Source organism: Salvelinus fontinalis, chromosome 19, assembly GCF_029448725.1.
Source record: "Salvelinus fontinalis isolate EN_2023a chromosome 19, ASM2944872v1, whole genome shotgun sequence".
Lineage (NCBI taxonomy): Eukaryota > Metazoa > Chordata > Actinopteri > Salmoniformes > Salmonidae > Salvelinus > Salvelinus fontinalis.
The window spans coordinates 9,156,811-9,182,933 of record NC_074683.1 but is presented as its reverse complement, the minus strand read 5'-3'; the positions used below and the strand labels follow the sequence as shown (position 1 = coordinate 9,182,933).

At 41.6% G+C, this 26,123-nt stretch overlaps 1 protein-coding gene across 5 annotated transcripts in view; it reads right to left on the bottom strand.

Moving 5' to 3' along the window:
• Positions 1-14,093, bottom strand: part of LOC129816325 (RNA-binding motif, single-stranded-interacting protein 1-like) — a 74,247-nt gene extending 60,154 nt beyond the window's left edge. Inside the window, exon 1 of one of the 5 annotated variants that reach the window (XM_055870660.1) lies at positions 13,827-14,093. In XM_055870660.1, coding sequence (XP_055726635.1) covers positions 13,827-13,898 — 72 coding nt within the window. In that variant the 5' untranslated portion in view covers positions 13,899-14,093. Of the gene's footprint in view, positions 1-380; positions 755-13,826 lie in introns of those variants that run through there. The other 4 variants (XM_055870661.1, XM_055870657.1, XM_055870658.1 and 1 more) reach the window with 4 other exon arrangements.
• Positions 14,094-26,123: the final 12,030 nt, after the last annotated feature.

Genomic DNA, 26,123 nt, shown 5'->3' with positions numbered 1-26,123 from the left:
TGAGTAGCTAGATTTAATGCACTATTAAAGGGCTAAATACACTGACATCAGGAACAACTATGGATATTCTAACAAAATCATTGAATTAAAAACAGTAGCAATAGCCTACTAGTTTACTGAAAGAATACAACGAGAACACAGCACTTTCAGAGTAACCCACTAATACTATACGAGTAGAAATATGTTTTAAAATGCCTAGTGAAATTCTGTTGACTAATTAAAACTTAACTTTCTGTTCCTCAATTCTCTCTGGGAATAGGCTATTTCTCCCCATAGGCTGATCAAAAAATACATGTTTTGCGACTTCAATGAGTCAGCTTGATGATGAGGATGATGAATGCCTATTACATACATTTTGTATAGTCAAATAGGCTATTTACCTGCTTACGGTACGGAGTCCTCAATGGGTTGCAAGAATTCGCAAAAATCATAATCGGTTTCCAAAGACCCAAGATCGATTGTTTTACTAATTTATTTCGAACTATTTGTATCCAATGGCTGTTTAGGTGAAGTTGTAAATTTGTCTAGCTACATAGATGTGTTTGTAAAAAATCGTCTCTTTGCTATACTAAAGTAAATACTACTAGGCTTACTATAGGCTACTGCAGGCCTATATAGTATACCTTATTTGCCATATAGTATCATATACTACCATAAAATATAGCGATGTCAACGTATGCGCGAATTAGTCCGAACTTCGATTTCCCAACCCCGTTTCTTGAGTTCATTGATTTGCATTGAGTCCCCCGCATAACGCTCTTCGTTAGTTACCACAGCCACAAAGTCATAGACCCCGCCTATTTCTACAATTTCTCTTTTTAAAATGTGATTTTAAACCTAACCTCAACCCAAACCTTAACCACACTACTAATCTTATGCCTAACATTAAATTAAAGCCAAATAGCGCATTTTTCTATTTCATGTTTTCTCTTCTTTACGATAGAGCCTTACTTTGTGGCTGTGGTAACTAGTGGAAACCCCGCAGAACAGACCCTGCCTGGTGGAAGAAACCATTCCTCTATCCCGTATAGGGAGGATGACTTCACTGGATTACATGAAAACAACACTATATCATATTTTTTTCTGCAATTTTCAAGAATATAATCTACTACAATACAGCCTATGGAAGGTGTATGTACCATTAGCTGGTATACTTGAATAATAGGTCTATACAAGAGACATTGTTACAATGTTTCTTTCCCCTTTCACTTCTCTTCGTCTAGTCTGGAATGCATACCAAACATTCCACAGGGTTAGCTATCGGAGTTCATTGGGACGTCCCTACCCTAAACTCTAACCTTAAATTAACCCTATCCTTATCCTAACCTTAACCATTACCTAACCCTAACCTTAACCCTAGCCTTAACATTTTTCAACTTCAACTTCAATGGGGTAGGGACGTCCCAAGGATCCCTGATAGCAAGGACCACACAGTGCGGCCATTAGATAGTTAAAGGAGCAGGACGATATTTTGACCGATGCAGGACACATATGTTATTACCATTTTAATTTGAAGGCCACACCATAGTACATTAAACTAAAATTATTGAATTGATATGTAGATAAACATCACTGAAACAAAAAGGCAATTGAGGGTTAAATCCATAGGACATTTATAACACAATAATAATACATATTAACTCCTCGAAATAAATATGAATCAGATTGATGAAAGCAGACAAAAAGAGCAAACACAGATAAAAATACACCTGGGAAAATGAAATTTAAAATATATATAACCAATTGAAAATGTTTTAAATTTTCACAGTTGTAATCCAGTAATCGTTACACAGTCTGGGGATGCAACGGACGTGGAGTAAATGTGCAAAGAGACTGCAAGCAACAGGAAGGACCGAGCCACTCTTCAGCAGAGATCCGAAATTGTAAGTGAAAGGGTGACCCAGGTTTTTATTATAGCAAAACATACACTCAGAGGCAGCACTAACGCTATAAATCAAAACCCAATCACCTGCCAGTCTCAGTCTCTGATTGGAAAACCAACAGTGGTGGTGAAGTCATGTTGACCTTCAGTGGTCGTTGCCTTTGTGGTTACATTTTTTACCTATTTCTTGTTCCGCCATGCTCTTTCTTTCACCTAGCGTGTTGTCATCCTTTACAGATTACATCCTCCTTCTCCAAGCTGCATTTCCTGTCTTTAACTAAATCTATTGGTCATCATAGCATCAGCAACTCTCAATGTAATTCCATGGGGGGTAGAGTGGTAGTTATTTACCCACTGGGCATAGTGTCAGAGCTCACCCTCATCATGCATTTTCTGTCAGGGGCGTTGAACCAACTGCTAATGAGATTATGCAACATCTGGTCTTTTGACCACTGCAAACAGAGCAATGTCAAAATTGGTCTAAAACCAAATCAGCCAAAAAAAAAAAAAATAGCCAATCCCAGTAAAATGTTTCCTTTTGGTTTCAGCATGGGCTCACTTTAAACCTGAACAATAGAGGTGATTTACTAAAAGCTCCAATGAATCTTTCCTTCCTGTTTTTTCCTAGTTGCATTTTTTGAGGTTGTCAAATGGTTTCCTAAAATGTTGTCCTAAAATACACTACAGATAGAGTCATATATATGTAACGGATGTGAAATGGCTAGCTAGTTAGCGGGTACGCGCTAGTAGCATTTCAATCAGTTACGTCACTTGCTCTGAGACTTAAGTAGTGTTGCCCCTTGCTTTGCAAGGGCCGTGGCTTTTGTGGAGCGATGGGTAACGACCGTGCTTCGTGGGCAACTGTTGTTGATGTGTGCAGAGGGTCCCTGGTTCGCGCCCGTGTCGGGGCGAGGGGACGGTTTAAAGTTATACTGTTACATTGGTGCCGTGACCCGGATCACTGGTTGCTGCGGAAAAGGAGGAGGTTGAAAGGGGGGTGAGTGTAACGGATGTGAAATGGCTAGCTAGTTAGCGGGTACGCGCTAGTAGCATTTCAATCAGTTACGTCACTTGCTCTGAGACTTAAGTAGTGTTGCCCCTTGCTTTGCAAGGGCCGTGGCTTTTGTGGAGCGATGGGTAACGACCGTGCTTCGTGGGCAACTGTTGTTGATGTGTGCAGAGGGTCCCTGGTTCGCGCCCGTGTCGGGGCGAGGGGACGGTTTAAAGTTATACTGTTACATATACACTGCTCAAAAAAATAAAGGGAACACTTAAACAACACAATGTAACTCCAAGTCAATCACACTTCTGTGAAATCAAACTGTCCACTTAGGAAGCAACACTTATTGACAATAAATTGCACATGCTGTTGTGCAAATGGAATAGACAAAAGGTGGAAATTATAGGCAATTAGCAAGACACCCTCAATAAAGGAGTGATTCTGCAGGTGGTGACCACTGACCACTTCTCAGTTCCTATGCTTCCTGGCTGATGTTTTGGTCACTTTTGAATGCTGGCGGAGCTCTCACTCTAGTGGTAGCATGAGACGGAGTCTACAACCCACACAAGTGGCTCAGGTAGTGCAGCTCATCCAGGATGGCACATCAATGCGAGCTGTGGCAAGAAGGTTTGCTGTGTCTGTCAGCGTAGTGTCCAGAGCATGGAGGCGCTACCAGGAGACAGGCCAGTACATCAGGAGACGTGGAGGAGGCCGTAGGAGGGCAACAACCCAGCAGCAGGACCGCTACCTCCGCCTTTGTGCAAGGAGTAGCACTGCCAGAGCCCTGCAAAATGACCCCCAGCAGGCCACAACTGTGCATGTGTCTGGTCAAACGGTCAGAAACAGTCTCCATGAGGGAGGTATGAGGGTCCGACGTCCACAGGTGGGGTTTGTGCTTACAGCCCAACACCGTGCAGGACGTTTGGCATTTGCCAGAGAACACCAATATTGGCAAATTCGCCACTGGCGCCCTGTGCTCTTCACAGATGAAAGCAGGTTCACACTGAGCACATGAGCACATGTGACAGACGTGACAGAGTCTGGAGACGCCGTGGAGAACATTCTGCTGCCTGCAACATCCTCCAGCATGACCGGTTTGGCGGTGGGTCAGTCATGGTGTGGGGTGGCATTTCTTTGTGGGGCCGCACAGCCCTCCATGTGCTCGCCAGAGGTAGCCTGACTGCCATTAGGTACCGAGATGAGATCCTCAGAGCCCTTGTGAGACCATATGCTGACACATGCACATTTGTGGCCTGCTGGAGGTCATTTTGCAGGGCTCTGGCAGTGCTACTCCTTGCACAAAGGCGGAGGTAGCGGTCCTGCTGCTGGGTTGTTGCCCTCATACGGCCTCCTCCACGTCTCCTGATGTACTGGCCTGTCTCCTGGTAGCGCCTCCATGCTCTGGACACTACGCTGACAGACACAGCAAACCTTCTTGCCACAGCTCGCATTGATGTGCCACCCTGGATGAGCTGCACTACCTGAGCCACTTGTGTGGGTTGTAGACTCCGTCTCATGCTACCACTAGAGTGAGAGCTCCGCCAGCATTCAAAAGTGACCAAAACATCAGCCAGGAAGCATAGGAACTGAGAAGTGGTCAGTGGTCACCACCTGCAGAATCACTCCTTTATTGGGGGTGTCTTGCTAATTGCCTATAATTTCCACCTTTTGTCTATTCCATTTGCACAACAGCATGTGCAATTTATTGTCAATCAGTGTTGCTTCCTAAGTGGACAGTTTGATTTCACAAAAGTGTGATTGACTTGGAGTTACATTGTGTTGTTTAAGTGTTCCCTTTATTTTTTTGAGCAGTGTATATAGAGCATATTGGGAGGCCATTTCAGCCACCATTAGATGCAAATAGGTCACAGTTAAAGGGAAGTGAAAGACCTGAATCAGCACTCAGTGGAGGTCACTGAGTGAAAGGGGACCAGGGTGGGGAGCGTGATCGTCAGTGGAACTATCCCTTTATATAGGAGTCAAAGGTACATATGTAAACCTGTCAAAAGTTTGGACACACCTACTCCTTCAAGGGTTTTTCTTGATTTTTACTATTTTCTACATTGTACAATCTCAAATATAAAATATATTTTGATTTTTTTAACACTTTTTTGGTTACTACATGATTGCATATGTGTTATTTCATAGTTGTGACAACTAACTACAATGTAGAAAAGAGTAAAAAATAAATGTAAACCCTGGCATGAGTTGGTGTCCAATCTTTTGACTGGTACTGTATGTCTACTGCAGTAGCGGTCGCTGCCGTTTAAGATTAGTGAGGACACATTTTTTTAATGAGCATTGCCTTATTTCTATTACAGCATAGTGGATGACTGTCATTCATAATCCATTCACCAAGTTTAACATTGACAGGTTTAGGCTACTACATGATACTAAAATGGTCTCTATATATGAAATTTTGAAATTGAAATTTATCCCAAAGGTATTCGATGGGATTGAGGTCAGGGCTCTGTGCAGGCCAGTCAAGTTCTTCCACACCGATCTCGACAAACCATTTCTGTATAGACCTCACTTTGTGCCCCGGGGCATTGTCATGCTGAAACAGGAAAGGGCCTTCCCCAAACTGTTGCCACAAAGTTGGAAGCACAGAATCATCTAGAATGTCATTGTATGCTTTAGAGTTAAGATTTTCCTTCACTGGAACTAAGGGGCCCGAACCATGGAAAACAGCTCCAGACCAATCTTTCTCCTCCACCAAACTTTACAGTTGGCACTATGCATTGAGGCAGGTACAGTTGAAGTCGGAAGTTTACATACACTTAGGTTGGAGTCATTAAAACTTGTTTTTCAACCACTCCACAAATTTCTTGTTAAAAAACTATAGTTTTGGCAAGTCGGTTACGGCATCTACGTGTACATGACATAAGTCATTTGTCCAACAATTGTTTACAGACAGATTATTTCGCTTATATTTCACTGTTTCACAATTCCAGTGGGTCAGAAGTTTACATACACTAAGTTGACTGCGCCTTTAAACAGCTTGGAAAATTCCAGAAAATTATGTCATGGCTTTAGAAGCTTCTGATAGGCTAATTGACATTGTGTGAGTCAATTGGAGGTGTACCTGTGGGTGTATTTCAAGTCCTACCTTCAAACTCAGTGCCTCTTTGCTTGACATCATGGGAAAATCAAAAGAAATCAGCCAAGACCTCAGAAGAAAATGTGTAGACCTCCACAAGTCTGGTTCATCCTTGGGAGCAATTTCTAAACGCCTGAAGGTACCACGTTCATCTGTACAAACAATAGTACGCAAGTATAAACACCATGGGACCACGCAGCCGTCATACCGCTCAGGAAGGAGACGCGTTCTGTCTCCTAGATATGAACGCACTTTGGTGCGAAAAGTGCAAATCAATCCCAGAACAACAGCAAAGAACCTTGTGAAGATCCTGGAGGAAACAGGTACAAAAGTATCTATATCCACAGTAAAACTAGTCCTATATCGACATAACCTGAAAGACCGCTCAGCAAGGAAGAAGCCACTGCTCAAAACCCACCATAAAAAAGCCAGACTACGGTTTATAACTGCACATGGGGACAAAGATCGTACTTTTGGAGAAATGTCCTCTGGTCTGATGAAACCAAAATAGAACTGTTTAGCCGTAATGACCATTGTTATGTTTGGAGGAAAAAGGGGGAGGCTTGCAAGCCGAAGAACACCATCCCAAACGTGAAGCACGGGGGTGGCAGCATCATGTTATGGGGTGCTTTGCTGCAGGAGGGACTGGTGCACTTCACAAAATTGATGGCATCATGAGACAGGAAAATTATGTGGATATATTGAAGCAACTAATCAAGACATCAGTCAGGAAGTTAAAGCTTGGTTGCAAATGGGTCTTCCAAATGGACAATGGCCCCAAGCATACTTCCAAAGTTGTGGTAAAATGGCGTAAGGACAACAAAGTCAAGGTATTGGAGTTGCCATCACAAAGTCCTGAACTCAATCCTATAGACAATGTGTGGGCAGAACTGAAAAAGTGTGTGCGAGCAAGGAGGACTACAAAACTGACTCAGTTACACCAGCTCTGTAAGGAGGAATGGGCCAAAATTCACCCAACTTTTTGTGGGAAGCCTGTGGAAGGCTACCCAAAATGTTTGACCCAAGTTAAACAATTGAAAGGCAATGCCACCAAATACTAAGTGAGTGTATGTAGAAATAAAAGCTGAAATAAATAATTCTCTCTACTATTATTCCGACATTTCACATTCTTAAAATAAAGTGGTGATCCTAACTGGCCAAAGACAGGGAATTTTTACTAGGATTAAATGTCAGGAATTGTGAAAAACTGAGTTTAAATGTATTTGGCTAAGGTGTATGCAAACTTCCGACTTCAACTGTAGCGTTCCCCTGGCATCCACCAAACCCAGATTCGTCCATCGGACTGCCTGATGGTGAAGCGTGATTCATCATTCCAGAGAACGCTTTTCCAGTGCTCCTGAGTCCACCCGGCACCACTCCACCTGACGCTTGGCATTGCAGCTCGGCCATGGAAACCCATTTCATGAAGCTCCCGACGAACAGTTCTTGTGCTGACGTTGCTTCAACAGGCAGTTTGGAACTCGGTAGGGAGTGTTGCAACCGATGACAGATGATTTTTACACGCTACGCGCTTCAGCACTCGGCGGTCCTGTTCTGTGAGCTTGTGTGGCCTACCACTTTGCGGCTGAGCCGTTGTTCCTCCTATACTTTTCCACTTTACAATAACAGCACTTACAGTTGACCGGGGCAGCTCTAGCAGGGAAGAAATTCAACAAACTGACTTGTTGGAAAGTTGGACTCCTATGAAGGTGCCATGTAGAAAGTCACTGAGCTCTTCAGTAAGACCATTCTACTGATAATGTTTGTCTATGGAGATTGTACATCTTTGTGCTTGATTTTATACACCTTTATCAGCAACGGGTGTGGCTGAAATAGCCGAATTCACAAATTTGAAGTGGTGTCCACACGGTTTTGTATATATAGTGTATCATAACCGCAGCTAGCTCACCATATTAGCTAAAGTAACGTCATAGTCAACATAGCTAATATAACTAACGCGTTAGTAAACCCGCTACAATCATGCAGTACAGTGTAGTACACAGTTTAGCAGGTACACCGGTGGCAATAAATTAGTATAACCAAAAGCTTACTTTGACTTGGAAGAGTTCCAGTGTTGGATATCCAGCTAGCTAACATCCCTCTATTTGAGCCAGGTGTTTGAGAAGGCTAAACTAGCTAGCTGCGTTTGCTAGCTAGCTAAGTAAGTGAAAGTGAAAAAAAATGAAAGATCTTTCTCTATCTCTATCTCTTGCGTCTCCTTTATTTTTGAAGAAATTAATTTGTTCAAAACTATTGTCTTTCTCTCTCTTTGAGTCTACTATTCTCCACATTTCATGCACTGCAGTGCTAGCTAACTGTAGCTTATGATTTCAGTACTAGATTTGTTATCTGATCCTTTGATTGGGTGGACAACATGTTAGTTCATGCTGCAAGAGCTCTGATAGGTTTGATGATGTCTTCCAGAAGTTGTCATAATTACTGTGTAAGTCTATGGAAGGGGGTGTGAACCATGACCCTCCTAGGTTTTGTATTGAAGTCAATGTACCCAGAAGAGGACGCAAGCTAGCTGTCCTCTGGCTACACCATGGTGCTACGCTACAGAGCGCTGTTGAGGCTACTGTAGACCTTAATTGCAAAACAGTGTGTTTCAATACATTATTTGGTCACCTGAATATCTTTTGTATAGTTTTATCTTAAAAGGATAACTGTTGAAATGTTTAACTTTTATTTTTATGAAATTCACTGAGGAAGATGGTCCTCCCCTTCCTCCTCTGAGGAGCCTCCACTGGTCTACTGCTTTCAAAGTTATTACATAAAACATATAGCCAACTGTAACTGTTATTTCTTGTGAATACATTTATTTACCTGAAACTTAATTTATTATTTTCTTTAGGAATTGATACTGACAATGAAATAAAACTAAAGATTTGAGCTGCTCCTCTACGGACTTAAAGCAACACTTTCTGTTTTCATGACGTATGACAAACATCTCACCTATGAGTGAACCTACAATCACAGAAAAGCCTGCGGTGAGATCCGATCTCACACGGCCACAAATCAGTTCTTTTAAGCATGCTGTTTTGACATGATACAGCTGTCTCTGCTGAATCGACAGAACAAACAAATGATCAGGAAGCAGGCCCCTCCCACGCAGTGCATACCTTTCAATTTCGTTCTGGCTCTATGCCAGATCAAACCCTACAGACCTAAGGGCTCTTACACAGAATCTAGCAGCTTGACTAATAGATGACAACTATACACACCATTACAGTGTACATGCACATTTATGGGAACGGTATACATAAACCTGCAACACCCTTTGATGGTAAGGAAATCAGCTACTTCGTCAGTTAAAAGGAATCAGGCGCTCACAGCACATAGAATCATAAGACTGCCCTCCGTTTTTCTCGAGACTAAGAGCAGCTATAAGGTTTAGCACAACAATACTTCCTCTGAAAGGCTGACATCTCTCTCCCATCCATTTCCTTCCTCTCCGTTAGCTCGCTCAGAATGAGATCCAGCAATACCACGGAACCCTGCAATTCAAGTGGAGGAAAGAGAGTCCCAGCAGTACCAGGAAGTCTTTACAAACAGCTCTGTATATTTACCTTCCTGCCTGGATGGAAGGGGTGAGTTAGGGGGCCAAAGCCCCACTGAGGCAGCGACAGAATCATTTTCGACGACTCCCAGCGCGTTAGGGTGGAAACAAGTAAACCACAAAGACAAACGTGTGTAAGTCACACACAGGAAGACAAACGATAAAGGCATGGGGGTGGGGTAGGAAAGCTCAACCTAAAGTTCTCATTATCCAAGATTGAGAGTAGATGAATGGAAAGTCTTTCCATACTTCCAAATTCATCAAATGAAAATAATAATATGATAAGTCAGTTAGGAAAATCTCACACAAAACATGATCAATGTATTACATAGTCTTAAAGGAGACTCTGCAGGCCATCAGGTGTATCAAATTGCAGAGACAATTCAATAAAAGCTTTTAGAGTGGACGCTACACTCGTGATAATGTTCGTCTTGTAACACAAACTTTTACTTTAGAAAGACAGCACTAAAACTACACAAATTCCTCATAATAAAAATGTAAATCAGTCTTAGTTTTGCCAGAAGTCTGCTCTGCAGACAGTTTTTCAACAATAAACAGAGAGGAGCTTGGACAGGACAGAGTTAACATGCTGCACTGTAGATCCCCATGACAGACAGCACTCTGCCCATCTGTCTCCAGCACTCACTGGTCATGTGATGTCAGCACCAAAGGGATGTGATCATGTGGCAAGTGATCTATGTTTGACTTACAGCACAGAGGGATAGAATATCAAACACTGATGTTTTGCTGTCAACAGCACATTGCTCAATCAGAGAGCTTTGGCTTAATTGTTGGTCAGTTGAGAGGGGTTGTAATAGAACATTGCAAACTCACTTGTCACGTTTTTTTTATGTCTTAATGGTGAAAGACACATTCATATTTGAAGAATGTGTGTAAGAATTCTAAGGACGTTTCATCTAGTGCCCAAAACTTAGCAATGACTAAATGTAGAGCATGCAATTTATTCCAAATGGGGAAAAAATATATATTTTCATTTCATACTATCGTGGCCACAAATTAGACCTTTCTTATTTATTGTTTTACTTTGAAAGCAAATAGTGAACATTGACTAACCCACATCTATGATCTGATATTCAGTTGATTATAAGCAGAAATAATTCATATCCGTATTGCTAGAAAATACATGATTGACATGCACTCATTTTCAATAATCTTTCCTATTCCCCGTTTTTCATAATCAATTTCCCCTTTCGTGAATTATTTATCAATGAAATAGCCTGATGCGAGATGTTTATTGGTTTTCCTCATAAATAAGATATGTTCTAATGAAAAAAGATAATAAGGGTCTTGATGAGAAGTGAGAATGTAAGTTTGTTCAACCCTGACTACGCTCTGCCTCCATAATAATTGTCTTTGCAAAGTAAAAATCAACAACATAGATTGCAATATTCCTGCTACATTACGATTGATATTATAACTGTTGTTGCTTTATTTAATTGCATACTCATTTACATTATTTACACAAGAAGCAATGAATAAGACATGATTACCTTTATGGCCCACGTGTCACCATTTGAAAGCTTTCTAACCCTGATGAGGCTTTTCAATGTATTCTCTCTTTTTATGAGAGCCTCTTGGCAGAGAGAGACTCAACAGCAGGGTGGGTTTTACTGTGCACTGGGTAGGCCATCATTTTGCTCATGTCAAAAGTCGCCAAGAATGAGAATCATAGGAGCACAATGGGTGCTCTTTCAGCCCTGCGCCAACATAAAGAGCACCACCTCTGTGTTGTTCAATTGTATACATTCCGCTGCCAGGCAACTCTCCAAACTTTATTGTAAACATTGTATAGGGCTTTTTCAGGCTCAGCATAATGCCATTGTTCACAGTCTCTGTATGTAACGTCTGATGGCAGTTCATGTGTTCACTTTTCATTGATTAAAGGCTTGTGTTGACAACAAATACCATAGATTTTTATTTATTTCAGGACTGGGAGCTGTGAGGATTTTAACAGTGATAGAACTTGTAAAAGCTTATTTAAGTCAATGTAAACACTTTTTCAGCAGTAAGGACCATCAGTTGTTCAACTGCAAATCTGTGACCCCCTAGTCTAGCTGTTCAATCCAATACTGGATCACTCACATAGATAGATATCACTTGCACTGACACCTGTGTTCAAGTACTCGGTTATTAACCTAAAAGCTGCCTGTTCTGTGCCACTTGAATTCCTCAATCCCAGTACAGTAGCTGGTCTCCTGCCGAGACAGAAAGTTGCTTCAAAAACATGCTCCAATTTTCTGTGCTTTGTCAATGCTTTTCATTCCTGTGACAGTATCTCATAACAAATTGACAAAAACAAGAACCTGAACAATGAATAATGCAATATTTATGCACTGACTGAATGTGATACAGCTCTTCTATACAAAATTAATATCACAAAAAAAGACCATAGAATATCACTAAATGTTAAATGCGTCAAACATCAGATACACACCTAAATAGACGGCATGTTTACAGCCATGGAGAGAAATCTGTGCCAGGCCCCCGCAATAAGACAATAACAGAGTAATTTAATTTGGATCCCGGCAAAGAGGAAAGCAGGACACAGCAGGACAGGGATAATGTAAACCACCATGTTAGTTATCCACAAAGCAGGGCCCTGTTTGAAGTGGACAAGCCATTTCTGTATTAAGGCCACCCCACACATATCTGGTGTGTCATAAAACAAAGTGAATGGGGCCACATCCCTTTCCATGCGGAAATCAAATGAATGGCCCTATTCTTGAATCTAATTCAAAGAATGAGTCTTTAGTCAATGGAAGAATGGGATTAGAAGGAAAAAACACTGAGGAATATTGCTCATCAGTAGGAAGATGAGTTAAGGCAGCATTTTATGACTAAATGACCAGCAGCTGTGAATGCAGGTGATATGTTGACTAACTTTGGCAAATAAGCTAATAGTTTCTCTTCAAATGATATCTTCAAAGAAAAGAGAAACCCATAACCTGCTCTTGCTAGTATCACTTATTTTTATTGAATCTCTTCAAATTATATCCAAATGGTAAATAAACAGCCCATGCATTCATAACACAGCTATAATAGGCTGTGTTGCTAACACAATGTAATTCTAAAATCCTGTTTAATGTCCTTTTCATTGGATCGACACACTCAGATGTCTATCCCTGTTTGAAAACATATCCTCATTTTACAGTCGCATACTAAGTAGCCTACAGGGCTGGAGCTCTAGGACCTTGTCATATAGGCAGCCAAGCTGATTAAACATGTATGGAGCCTAAGTGATGCAAAGTATTCTGTAGGAGCCTCTTGATGATCATAGGAGATGCCTGTAATTCAACTAAGGACTGTCAGTTGACCCCATATGCCCTCTGATTTTCAACACAAAATGTATTAAGGATGCTCTAAAGAATTCTATGAAACCTGACTTGCGCTCTTATGACCATGAATCAATACAAAATAGAATATCAAATACTGCATAAACAATTCATAATAGTTTAATAAATTGGGTGTATCTTGATCTAATACTTAAAGGTCCAATGCAGCCGTTTTCATCTCAATATCAAATCATTTCTGGGTAACAATTAAGTACCTTACTGTGATTGTTTTAAATTAAAATGGTCAAAAAGAAACAAAAAATAGATTCTTAGCAAAGACTCATTTCTTAAGCAAGGATTTTGCTAGGACTGTCTTGGAGTGGGGAGGGGAAAACTGAAAACTAGATGTTATTGGCAGTGAGGTTTGGAACTCGCTTTCTTATTGGTCACCAGGCAGGCCAAAACCATCTCATAAAAACTGGCTCTTACACTAAAAGGGCATATCACAATTTTCAGTTTCACAGTATTATTCCTCATAGTGTGGAAATATATATAAAACACAAGAAAATCACGTTGTTGACTGCACTGGACCTTTAATTATACATTGCAGTGGTTAAGGGATTTGGTAATAACAGTAATACTATAAATTGAATGTCCTTTCTATTAGCTAACCCTGGAGAGCCACAATCTGGCCAATGTGAATCTAAATGATCCAAGTCAATAGTAACAACAAATATGTATGTCAGAAGAGTTTGACAGGTGTGGAGATGCACTAAATAAAGTCATCTCACCATATTTTCCTGAATAGGCGATAATATGCGTTTCAAATAAACATAACCCTAACGAACAAGAAATCTTACAGACAAAGTAGAGTACAATAATCGGGGCAGATGATGAAGAACATTTTCTTATCAAATGTCGAATCTAACCGCGCATTGATAATTTTACAATGTAGCTACTTTTCAAGTACATAGAACACGGTTTTACTTTACCTTCGCTTGCAGGTATTGGGGGTAGTAATATGAGTACTGGGGGTACATCTGTTGTTGCCACGCTTTTCCCATGAATATAGAAATATGAACTAGTCGGTTACTTCAGTATTTCCGTCTATTCCGTTTTTCCAAAGTCAATTCTCTCGTTGGGGCGGGAGACCTCACCCTGGAACCAAACAGCGAAACAGTGGAATGTCCCAATGTCAGCCAGCCTGCGTGCAAATGAACTGCGTTTCTGCGTGGGAGTTAGACCTGATTCGGGTAATGGGCTTTCTCTGGTGTGTGTACATTCTGACTAGAGCTAAAGTGGTCACCGCAAATGCTGACCAGTTGGCTATGCATGAAACATTCAGAATAGTTTAAAGACAACAGTTTTATGCATTTAGATAATACAATTTGTAGTTGAAGATACAATAACGAAGTTTCAGTCAATGATGAATTGGAATTCCATAGGCCTGTAATAACATCGGTCTCCGATGTTGGACAGGTACTCGCTCACCTTTTCACCAGCAATCCAAACATTTCCATGTGACATCATTAAGTGAAGGATCAAAATGTACAGAATGGTTACTTTGAGGAAATTGAAATGCTTTTTCAATTTCAGTCAAGGGGAGGGTTTAGTTAAGTGATAATGCCAGAGAAGCCGGTGTTTTGAAGATATATTGGCACGGGTGTTCATCTCGGGCCGGCAAACCGTGCCAATATATCCTCCAAACACCGGCTTCGAGGGCATTATCACTTTTATACAATGGGTTACCAACATATTCAAATAATGATTGACATATTTTAATAATAAAAAATATTTTGATGTATTTATTCATACTATTTCATTCTTCCACAAGATATAGTCCCGACAGAAATCTAAGTTTGCTACCCAACTGGTCGTTTGTTCTATCGGTTACCAGGTTGCCAGAGACCCTACCCAGTCATTAAGTATTTTTGTTCTTTATCTATGTATGCGACCCTAAATGTTGTTCCTACTAAATGTTCCATGGCCATACTGGCTGGCAACGTTCTTATCCCCTGCTTGCTAGCTAGCCAGCCAACTCCTGCAAATTTAGTCACGTCAAACAGTGCAGCCAGAATAACAGCAAAGTAGCTGCATTTGCGTATGTTTGAGCTGTTTTCTTTGGATAAACCCATAAGCATTTTGCTACACTCGCAATAACATATGTTAACCATGTGTATGTGACCAATAACATTTGCTTTGATTTTAACAATGAGCTAATGATGCGCGATTTCACCTGGCATAGAAAATGTGCTCTCTGATCAGGACACTTTGTCATAGGAGCTAGTCAACACAGCTAACACAATCACTTCAAACTGAAGGTGCGAAGACTGCAAACTGTCCGCATTTCATTTTGTTTTACCAGTTTTCTGTTGACATTTCTTTGTATATATCCATAAAAAATGATGCCAGAGTGATATAGAACAGAGTAAATAAGCATTTCAACGTCATAGATTTAGCCGGTGCTAATATTAGGATTTTAAACTGTATGGTTCAAGCCCTGAATGCTGATTGGCTGACAGCTGTGGAATTTCAGACCTTATATCACGGGTATGACAAAACAGTTATTTTTACTGCTCTAATTAAGTTGGTAAACAGTTTAATAATAGCCGGCTGGAATGCGGTTTTAACCAATCAGCATCTAGGATTAGATCCACCCATTTTATTATATTTTTAAAGTCCAGTCCAGGGGAGGGTCATGTAATTTGTTATTGATGCAATTTCAATATTTCTCAGTGTTTTAGAATTAGTTGCTTATTAGGCTATATATGGATGTGTGACCGATGCCACCCCTCATCTCTGATTCTCCGCTGGGTCACGCAATCCATGGCCTATAGGCTATAAATTGCACCAAAAAATCATTAAAAAAGACTCAAAATGAGAGGCTATACCATAGGCCTACCTTTTCCAAATCAAATTGTATTTGTCACATGCGCCGAGTATAACAGGTGTAGACAGTGAAGTGCTTACTTACAAGCCCTTAACCAACAATGCAGTTTGAATAATAATTTTTGTTGTTGAAATATAACAAATAATTAAAGAGCAACAATAAAATAACAGTAGCGAGGCTATGTACAGGGGGTTCCAGTACAGAGTCAATGCGCGGGGGCACCGGTTAGTCACGGTAATTGAGGTAATATGTTGGGGCTTCTGAGTGGCGCAGCGGTCTAAGGCACTGCATCTCAGTGCAAGCGGTGTCACTGCAGTCCCTGGTTCGATTCCAGGCTGTATCACATCAAGCCGTGATTGGATGAAGAACAGTTTCTAAAACTGCATATTTAAGGCTCTGGTCTGGCCAAGAAGTGAGGCTAAACGGTAGACATATTCTCTGCAATTCATTTTGTTTGAATTATTATTTTGGGTGTAGGGGAGGGTCAATTGTTCGTTTTTTAAGCATTCAGGGAGGGTTTAGTTAAAATATATTTTCTGAAAGGAGAGGTCCGATATTTTCATTTCAGTGTAGTCCTATTTTCTCCATGTAATCCGTATATAGCGTTCACTCCCTAAGTGATTGACTGTAATGAAGCACTCATATTGGTTCAATGAGTGATGTTACACTACACAGTACACTACCTTTCATGGCATCAAAACAAGAACATTTAAAGTCATTAACTAAAAACTAAGCCTGATATCATCACAATGCACAGATCACATTATGCACATTTAATCAAACCAATCTATCACAGTTGTATACCAATAAATATCTGCCAAGCCAAGAACAAGTACCATGATTCTACTTCGATAGCTTTTCTTTAAATCACCATCATATCCTCACATATTAGTCATGGAAACTGCAAGGGAAGGGAGCATATTATGTCGGGTTTTTGTCAATGAAACACATTTATGTGAAAGGTCACAACAGGAAATAGGCCTACAATGGTCGCCAGATTTGGCTCCAGGGATGTTCTTTGAATTATGAAAGTCCTATTGAAGTGCTATTGCATGAATTTGTTATCAACAAATTGTTCAAATAGTAAGGACACATACACAGCCACACATTGTGCATTTCTTATTGGGTAGTACCAACTAAGAAGGGCTGCTGATGAGAATATAGAATGAGGAACTGTATTGTGCTTTTGTAGAACAGAGTTCAGGACACAAAGCCACAGTATCACTAAGGATGCTCAGAGAGGTTACTGGCAGTCAACAGGATATACTGTACAGTATGATCCGCATTCCTCTGCAATACCACAACTCATATAAAGGGAGATACATTCTATATTATAATCACCACTTTTTCCTTCTCAGGAATATGAAGCCCTGACATTTGGTTCTCAATTGTTTAGAACTGTGGGGAGCTTTTCCGAAGTTCAACCCCAGTCCTATGTGGTAACGGTCAGGGACCAGTGAGAGCAGAAACAGGAAACTCCCATCGCCCAGCCAGGAAAGGCTTGGTCTATTTCTGCATGACGCCGCTGATTTAAAGACAGAGGACACATCAGCTTCATTTGAATAAAACTTTATTAAAAATTCCTCCCAAAAATATCCAAACACAGGAGGAGTAATAATATTAATCTTCATTAAAGTGCAGGCAACCAGCTGATGGTGTGATGATGTCTGCACATGGTCTTATTGCTGTCTGTTGCAAATGTTGTTTGAATCCATTAATGAGGACGAAGAGCTTCTTCTCTCCTTTGATCCTGTAGTAATTAGTGCAAGCTAGAGCCACGTGGAGCCAAATTAACCTTCCACAGGTTTGCGGCAGTGACTGTTTTGGGCCACTACTACATAACACTACTACAGTATATTGTAGTAGTGGTTATGACTCTTTTCTGTCAAGTACAAAAAGTAGTCCTCCTGAAAATCAACCATCAGAAGATTTGCACTGTGCTTCAATCCAAGATGGGGAAATAACTAGCACACGGCACGTTTGTTCCAAACAATTATCCATGTTCATTGTCCTTCACTATTGCCATCTAACCAGAGCTCTGTAGGTAATGGCATGACCATGGACTTGGTTTATCCGTTACATTTTAAAGGCTCAGAAGGGTCTGTTACGGGTCACTGGTTGTCTTGGTGCTCCCTTCCTTGTCAATTTATTATCTGCTGTCTATGTGTCCTGCTACTCACTTCCAGATGTACATAGATGACATGCTCATTTATCAAACTGAATAATTCACTACAGGGGCCAGGGCAAAATGTGTACAGGTGAAAAATAGCCCCATACTCCACTCACATTATCTCCCACACGATGGATACCGACTTATAACGTAATCACTCTACTGTTGGACCAACCAAAACATATTTGAGTTGGGGGTCTGTTTTCCATAATTTTCCATTTTTACACAAATAATTGACTAAAAAGCCCAAATGTAGTATAATATTTTCTGCGACCTCCAAACCCTTGTGGATTTCATTTGACTTTAGAGTTTCATTTCAGGATTGCTTCTTAGTTTCTTGTTCGCCAGCTTCCTGAAATTTGATCTGTGAGATTTCTCTCAGCATTCCTCTTCCCTCCCCCCGGCATGCTTGAGCTTTTTCTCTCTCTACTCTGCCCTCCGCCTGATCTCCCGTTTCTGCAGACCTACCGCAGGTTGTTTATTTTGCTAGCTTCGAAGACATGGGGTAAACCATCAAATGGGCCAAGATTTACTGGCGTGCTTAGGTCCGGCTCCAGAGGGCTGTGCATCCAACAGGACAGACCCCATCTCGACTAGAAGTGGAGTGTCCCTTTCAGGGATGTCATTCAAGACTCACTCATGTAAAGAACATCGTGCAATAAAAATATCTGGAGTTCCTTGTCTGGAATTGTCAAACCAGAAGAAGACATCCACGCCTTGCTTGCATTCATTTAAGGACTGGCAATGGAGATTGAATGAATAGCCTCTATACTACAACCTGTTACAAACAATCAATAAAATGTTTATAAGTGCCATTACATCTGTAGCAGAAATTCAATTGACGGATTGTGCCATCAGTGTTTTAATTCAGATGGGGCCCAGCCATTTAAATGTTTCAGAGGATTCATTTTGCTAAGAAGACAGTTGGGGAATCTACTGTGGCATACACTCAGTGCCCTTTAATTCAAGTCAAAGGATATTGCCAACGTTGAACATTTGACAAATATACTATAATCCTGTCACAGGATACCGCATGACCTAATGGCCAGGAGAACGAGGGCAATTACGAACCTTATTTGACCTCACCAGATGACGTCTTATGATTGAGTTTAGAGACCCCTTTAGAGACCCTATTTAGAGACCTCCTTTAGAGACCCTCTTTAGAGACCCCTTTAGAGACCCTATTTAGAGACCTCCTTTAGAGACCCCCTTTAGAGACCCTATTTAGAGACCACCCCTTTAGTGACTATTTTCGAGAACCCCTTTAGAGGTCCCTTTAGAGACCTCCTTTTCCCTGTAGATTTTTACACAAAAATGTATGAGGTCCTTCTTTCTATATCACTGAAGGCTTCATGGCAGGGCGGTACAAGACAAGCAGCTTTAGAAATTATTCTTTTGACTGCATTGCATTTCTTCTCTGCACACTTTATGATGCATTTTGCTGGGTCAATGAGCTTTTTAGTGAACATTTAGTGAACACTTCCAATATGTCTTGAGCATAGTATGTATGACACCTTTAATTACTTTGAGTTTGAATAGTCATTGAGATTATGTGGAAATGTGGACGGCGCCGACTTGAAGCCAATGACTGTCAGTTTTCCTTTGATCTCATAAAAATGTGTGCAAATGCAAAAAGGAAAGCAGCAAATCAGATTCCTGCTTCCCCTGACTGTGTTCAGACCTAACCAAGTGGGTCGGATCTATCTAGAAAAAGGTGACACGGTTTGTGTTACAGAACATGCTTGGTTTATGATAGCATAGACATTTAAATGGAAAATTGGCTTTTTGGAGGTGTCAAGTTGACACAAATATGCTGGGGGGAGGGGCAGCACATGGCATCTGTCAGAATTGATTTACATCTAGTTAACTTGGGAGTATAAAGAAATTCTGTATGCATACAGAAACCAGAAGGAATATTGATGATAGGTCTACCTATACTTCTTTCAAGTCTAGCATTCAAAATCAAATAAAATGTTATTTGTCACATGCACCGAATACAACAGGTACAACCTTACAGTGAAATGCTTACTTACAAGCCCTTAACCAACAATGCAGTTTTGAGAAAAATAAGTGTTAAGTAAAAAATAGATAAGTAAAAAATTTAATTAAAGAGCAGCAGTAAAATAACAGTAGCGAGGCTATATACAGAGGGAACTCGGTGCAGAGTCAATATGCGGGGGCACAGGTTAGTCGAGGTAATTGAGGTAATCTGTACATGTAGGTAGAGTTAAAGTGACTATGCATAGATAATAAACAGCGAGTAGCAGCAGCGTAAAAGCGGGGGTGGGCAATGCGAATAGTCTGGGTAGCTATTTGATTAGCTGTTCAGGAGTTTTATGGTTTGGGGGTAGAAGCTGTTAAGAAACCTTTTGGACCTAGACTTGGCGCTCCGGTACCGCTTGCCATGTGGTAGCAGAGAGAACAGTCTATGACTAGGGTGGCTGGAGTCTTTGACAATTTTTAGGGCCTTCCTCTGACACCTCCTGGTATAGAGGTCCTGGATGGCAGGAAGCTTGGCCCCAGTGATGTACTGGACCGTACGCACTACCCTCTGTAGTGCCTTATGGTCAAAGCACCCACTAAAACTCATATTGTGAGTTGTGGAGGAGAGTCACAACCCTAGTGCCGTATAGTCCCCTCAAGACAGGAAACATCAGAGGTGTAATCTTAATTCTGGTTGTTGTGGCCTATCTGGATGTGTAAATCATCCACACCAGGTGAAGAGGTCGGGGTTGGAATGTCTCAGAGGGTCATGGATGACAACTACAAAGCAGGGCTCCCAAGAGGGTGATCCCTGGATACAGTCCGCTGAGAAAGAGTCACTGTGCCAGGCTGGGGGCCACAAAGACCAGCAGCAGATACATGCTGAGCTTCACCACAGACTGAGGATATAGACATTCAGGCTTCCGAGTGGCGTAGTGGTCAAGGGTGCAAGAGGCGTTACTAGAGTCCCTGGTTTGAATCCAGGCTGTATCAGATACGGCCGTGATTGGGAGTCCCATAGGGCGGCGTACAATTTCTTTATTTTTTGTATTTATTTATTTTATTTCACCTTTATTTAACCAGGTAGGCCAGTTGAGAACAAGTTCTCATTTACAACTGCGACCTGGCCAAGATAAAGAAAAGCAGTGCGACAAAAACAACAACACAGAGTTACACATGGGATAAACAAATGTACAGTCAATAACACAATATAAAAATCTATGTACAGTGTATGCAAATGTTGTAAGACGTAGTAAGATTATGGAGCTAAGGCAATAAATAGGCCATAGTGGCGAAATAATTACAATTTAGCATTAACACTGGAGTGATAGATGTGCAGATGATGATGTGCAAGTAGCGATACTGGGGTGCAAAAGAGCAACAACAACAAAAATAACAATATGGGGATGAGGTAGTTGGTTGTCCTATTTACAGATGGGCTGTGTACAGGTACAGTGATCGGTAAGCTGCTCTGACAGCTGATGCTTAAAGTTAGAGAGGGAGATATAAGACTCCAGCTTCAGTGATTTTTTCAATTCGTTCCAGTCATTGGCAGCAGAGAATTGGAAAGAAAGGCGGCCAAAGGAAGTGTTGGCTTTGGGGATGGCCAGTGAAATATACCTGCTGGAGCGCGTGCTACGGGTGGGTGCTGCTACGGTGACCAGTGAGCTGAGATAAGGCGAGGCTTTACCTAGCAAAGACTTATAGATGACAATTGGCCCAGCATCGTCCGGGTTTAGCCGGGGTAGGCCGTCATTGTAAATGATAATTTGTTTTTAACTGACTTGCCTAGTTAAATCAAGGTTAAATGTAATTTATATACAATTGTTTTGTAACGCTCGTCTTTAGGTGGAAGAGAGGAGGACCAAGGCGCAGCGTGGTGAATGTTCATGATGTCGAATTTGAAAGATATCCAACAAACAGAACACTGACAAAATACAAAATAACAAAACGACGTGAACAGACCTGAACTTGAGAACATAAAACATGAACGCACGAACAGGTAGGAACAAACGACCGAACGAAACGAAACAGTACCGTGTGGTGAAACAAACACAGACACAGCAACAATAACCCACAAACAAACAGTGAAAACAGGCAACCTTAATATGATTCCCAATCAGAGACAATGACAAACACCTGCCTCTGATTGAGAACCATATTAGGCCAAACAATGAACCCAACATAGAAACACATAACATAGAATGCCCACCCAGCTCACGTCCTGACCAACTAAACAAGGCTTAACAAAGGAAATAAGGTCAGGAACGTGACATGTTTAAATACAGGAACTTCTAATCCACATATTCCATTCTCCTCTGTAGGTCTTACAAATGTAATAGAAATAAACTATACACTCTAAAAAGAAAAGGCTCCTGGAGTATCCTTTAGGGGTTCTTTAAAATTAAACTATGGGGGAACCGCTATAAGTTCTTCAAAGATCCCCTTTTAAGAACCCCTTTTACTGGTTACTTGAAGAACTGTTTGAAGAACCTTTTGGGGTACATTTTTGAACTATAATAATATGCATAACAATATCACAATATTTTAGTTGCCAGTGTTTATTATGATTTTAGTGGCAAAGCAGAATAAATCAATCTAAATATGAGGTAAATCTCAGTCCAATGTGTATATTCTCTGGCGTGTTGATGTTAATGTGTTGATGTTCTCCGTATCCATAGCCTGAATGATTTTGCAGTGCATGGTGATCGAACAGATTTTCTGTTATATTCATCAGAGGTGTAGGGAGGGTGAAGTCTGTGAATCCAAAAAATTGCAACTATACAGATGATTAACAAAACATGCACACGACAGTATTCATAACTTGGTTTGTTGTAAATGTGAATGAAAAAAACTGTGGTTATCATACACATATGATAGTATCGTGTCCATAATGTAGAGGACTATGGGATATTAATTGAAGAGGTTCAGCAAGGGAGGAGGATGGTAAATGTGCTCTGCACAACATACCAATACCAATTGACATACCTTTGTATACCTCCTTGTCTGTATACCTGCAGACATAGACACAAAAGTGAGCAGTTCAGTCATCTGCACCAAATACAGCTAGCCTTCAACATATTCTTATAGCCTACATATTCTTACCTCTTTGTTGATTGATATCCATTGAATTGTGTCCATTTTCTGCTTTAGAAAGATTTTCACAAGTATGAAAAGATAGATGGTATCATCATAAACAACTTTCCAAGATGGCATAGCAGTCGGACGTCTATTTGTCTTGTCCTGTCCCGTCCCACTGTATACATTGTTTTCTTCGTATATATTTCATATACATTTTCTATATTTTTTATCTCAATTTCCATCTACGGACTGAACATACTCTCCTCCAACCCGCCTCACCCAATGTGGTACGGATCTGCTATTTTTTACACTTTAGAACCAGAACCCCCATCAGAGCTAGCCAGCTAACTAGCTGCTAGCTAGTAGTCAGTTAGCCACTGCTAGCGGTCATCACCGTTAACTCAGACATCAGCCAGCCTCAGGCCGGTCAATTCCTGCCAGTCTGCACAGCGCGAGCATATCGGACTGCTTTTTGTCTACCACATCCCCGGATTCCTACCGCAAGCTTTGAACCTTTACACCAGATCATCACAGCTAGCTAGCTGCTATCCGAGTGGCTACTCCTGGCTAACGTCTCTGTCTTGAAGCAAGCACCAGTTAGCCTGGAGCTAGCCTCGAGCATGGCACATCTCCCAGCTAGCCAAAGATGTCCTTCGGCCAATTCTTGGGCTACAATACCTATTTTGCCAATTGGCCTGGAACGTTTTGCTGCCGACACGGAGCCCCGCTGATCCATCCCGACGGGTCTACCGACGTAACCGTCCGAGGGTGTTTCAACAGGCTATTCTGTCACGATGTCTCTGAAGAACCATTTACTAGCCCCGGCCAGCTAACTTTTCTGATAGCTGTGTCCCCTGCTCGCCTAGCGTAGTAGTGACTACTGAATGGCACCCTGACTCACCTATTGCTGCTCTTTTGACCCTATGATCACTCGGCTACACAGCTGATGCCCCCTGGACTGTTTCAATAACACGGTACATCATTTTGTTTACCTGTCGGCCTCAGCCTCAAACTCAGGTCCTGTATGTACCTAACTAACCCGCTCTGCCCATTCATCGCCATTTACCCATTGTTGTCTTAGCTCTCCTGATCAACACCTGTGTTTGCTTTATGCCTCTCTCTAATGTCAAATGCCTTGTCTACTGCTGTCTTGGCTAGTTCTTACTGTTTTATTTCACTGTAGAGCCCTCAGTCCCACTCAAAATGCCTTAGATAGCTCTTTTGTCCCATCCAACACACATGCGGAGGACTCACCTAGCTTAACTGGTGCCTCCAGAGACCAAACCTCTCTCATCGTTTCTCAACGCCTAGGTTTACCTCCACTGTACTCACATCCTACCATACCTTTGTCTGAACATTATGCCCTGAATCTATTCTACCACGGCCAGAAATTTGCTCCTTTCATTCTCTGTCCCCAACGCACTAGACGACCAGTTCTTATAGCCTTTAGCCGTACCCTTATCCTACTCCTCCTCTGTTCCACTGGTGATGTAGTGGTTAACCCAGTCCCTGTAGCCCCCAGTTCCACTCCTATTCCCCAGGAGCTATCTTTTGTTGACTTCTGTAACCGTAAAAGCCTTGGTTTCATGCATGTCAACACCAGAAGCCTCCTCCCTAAGTTTGTTTTATTTTTTAACCCTGATGTCCTAGCCGTGTCTGAATCCTGGCTTAGGAAGGCCACCAAAAATTCTGAAATTTCCATCCCTAACTACAACATTTTCCGCAAATATATAGCTGCCAAAGGGGGTGGAGTTGCAATCTACTGCAGAGATAGCCTGCAGAGTTCTGTCATACTATCAAGGTCTGTGCCCAAACAGTTCGAGCTTCTACTTTTAAAAATCCACCTTTCCAGAAATAAGTCTCTCACTGTTGCCACTTGTTATAGACCCCCCTCAGCCCCCAGCTGTGCCCTGGACACCATAAGTGAATTATTTGCACCCCATTTATCTTCAGAGTTTGTACTGTTAGGTGACCTAACCTGGGATATGCTTAACACCCCGGCCGTCCTACAATCTAAGCTAGATACCCTCAATCTCACACAAATTATCAAGGAACCTACCAGGTACAACCCTAAATCCGTAAACACGGGCACCCTCATAGATATCATCCTGACCAACCTGCCCTCTAAATATACCTCTCCTGTCTTCAACCAGGGTCTCAGCGATCACTGCCTCATTGCCTGGTCCATAATGGGTCCGCGGTCAAACGACAACCCCTCATCGCTGTCAAACGTTCCCTAAAACACTTCAGTGAGCAGGCCTTTCTAATCGATCTGGCCCAAGTATCCTGGAAGGATATTGACCTTATTCCGTCTGTAGAGGATGCCTGGTTATTCTTTAAAAGTGCTTTCCTCACCATCTTAAATAAGCATGCCCCATTTTAAAAATGTAGAACTAAGAACAGATATCGCCCTTGGTTCACTCCAGACTTGACTCTCCTTGACCAGCACAAAAACATCCTGTGGCGTACTCCATTAGCATCGAATAGCCCCCGCGATATGCAACTTTTCAGGGAAGTTAGGAACCAATATACACAGGCAGTTAGGAAAGCAAAGGCTAGCTTTTTCAAAAAGAAATCTGCATCCTGTAGCACAAACCCCAAAAGTTCTGGGACACTGTAAAGTCCATGGAGAATAAGAGCACCTCCTCCCAGCTGCCCACTGCACTGAGGCAAGGAAACAGTATCACCACCGATAAATCTACGATAATCGAGAATTTCAATAAGCATTTTTCTACGGCTGGCCATTCTTTCCACCTGGCTACCACTACCCCGGTCAACAGCTCTGCACCCCTACAAATCAGCTGGTCTAGACAATCTGGACCCTCTCTTTCCAAAATTATCTGCCAAAATTGTTGCAACCCCTATTGCTGGCCTGTTCAACCTCTCATTTGTATAGTCTGAGATCCCTATAGATTGGAAAGCTGCCACGGTCATCCCCCTCTTCAAAGGGGGAGACATTCTAGACCCAAACTGTTACAGACCTATATCTATCCTACCCTGTCTTTCTAAAGTCTTCGAAAGCCAAGTTAACAAACAGATCATCGACCATTTCGAATCCCACCGTACCTTCTCCACTATGCAATCTTTCTTTAACGAGTCCAACGCAAAGGATATACTGCTTTCTCGCGAACGAGCCCAAATCTCCGTCATTTACGCGAAGAAAAG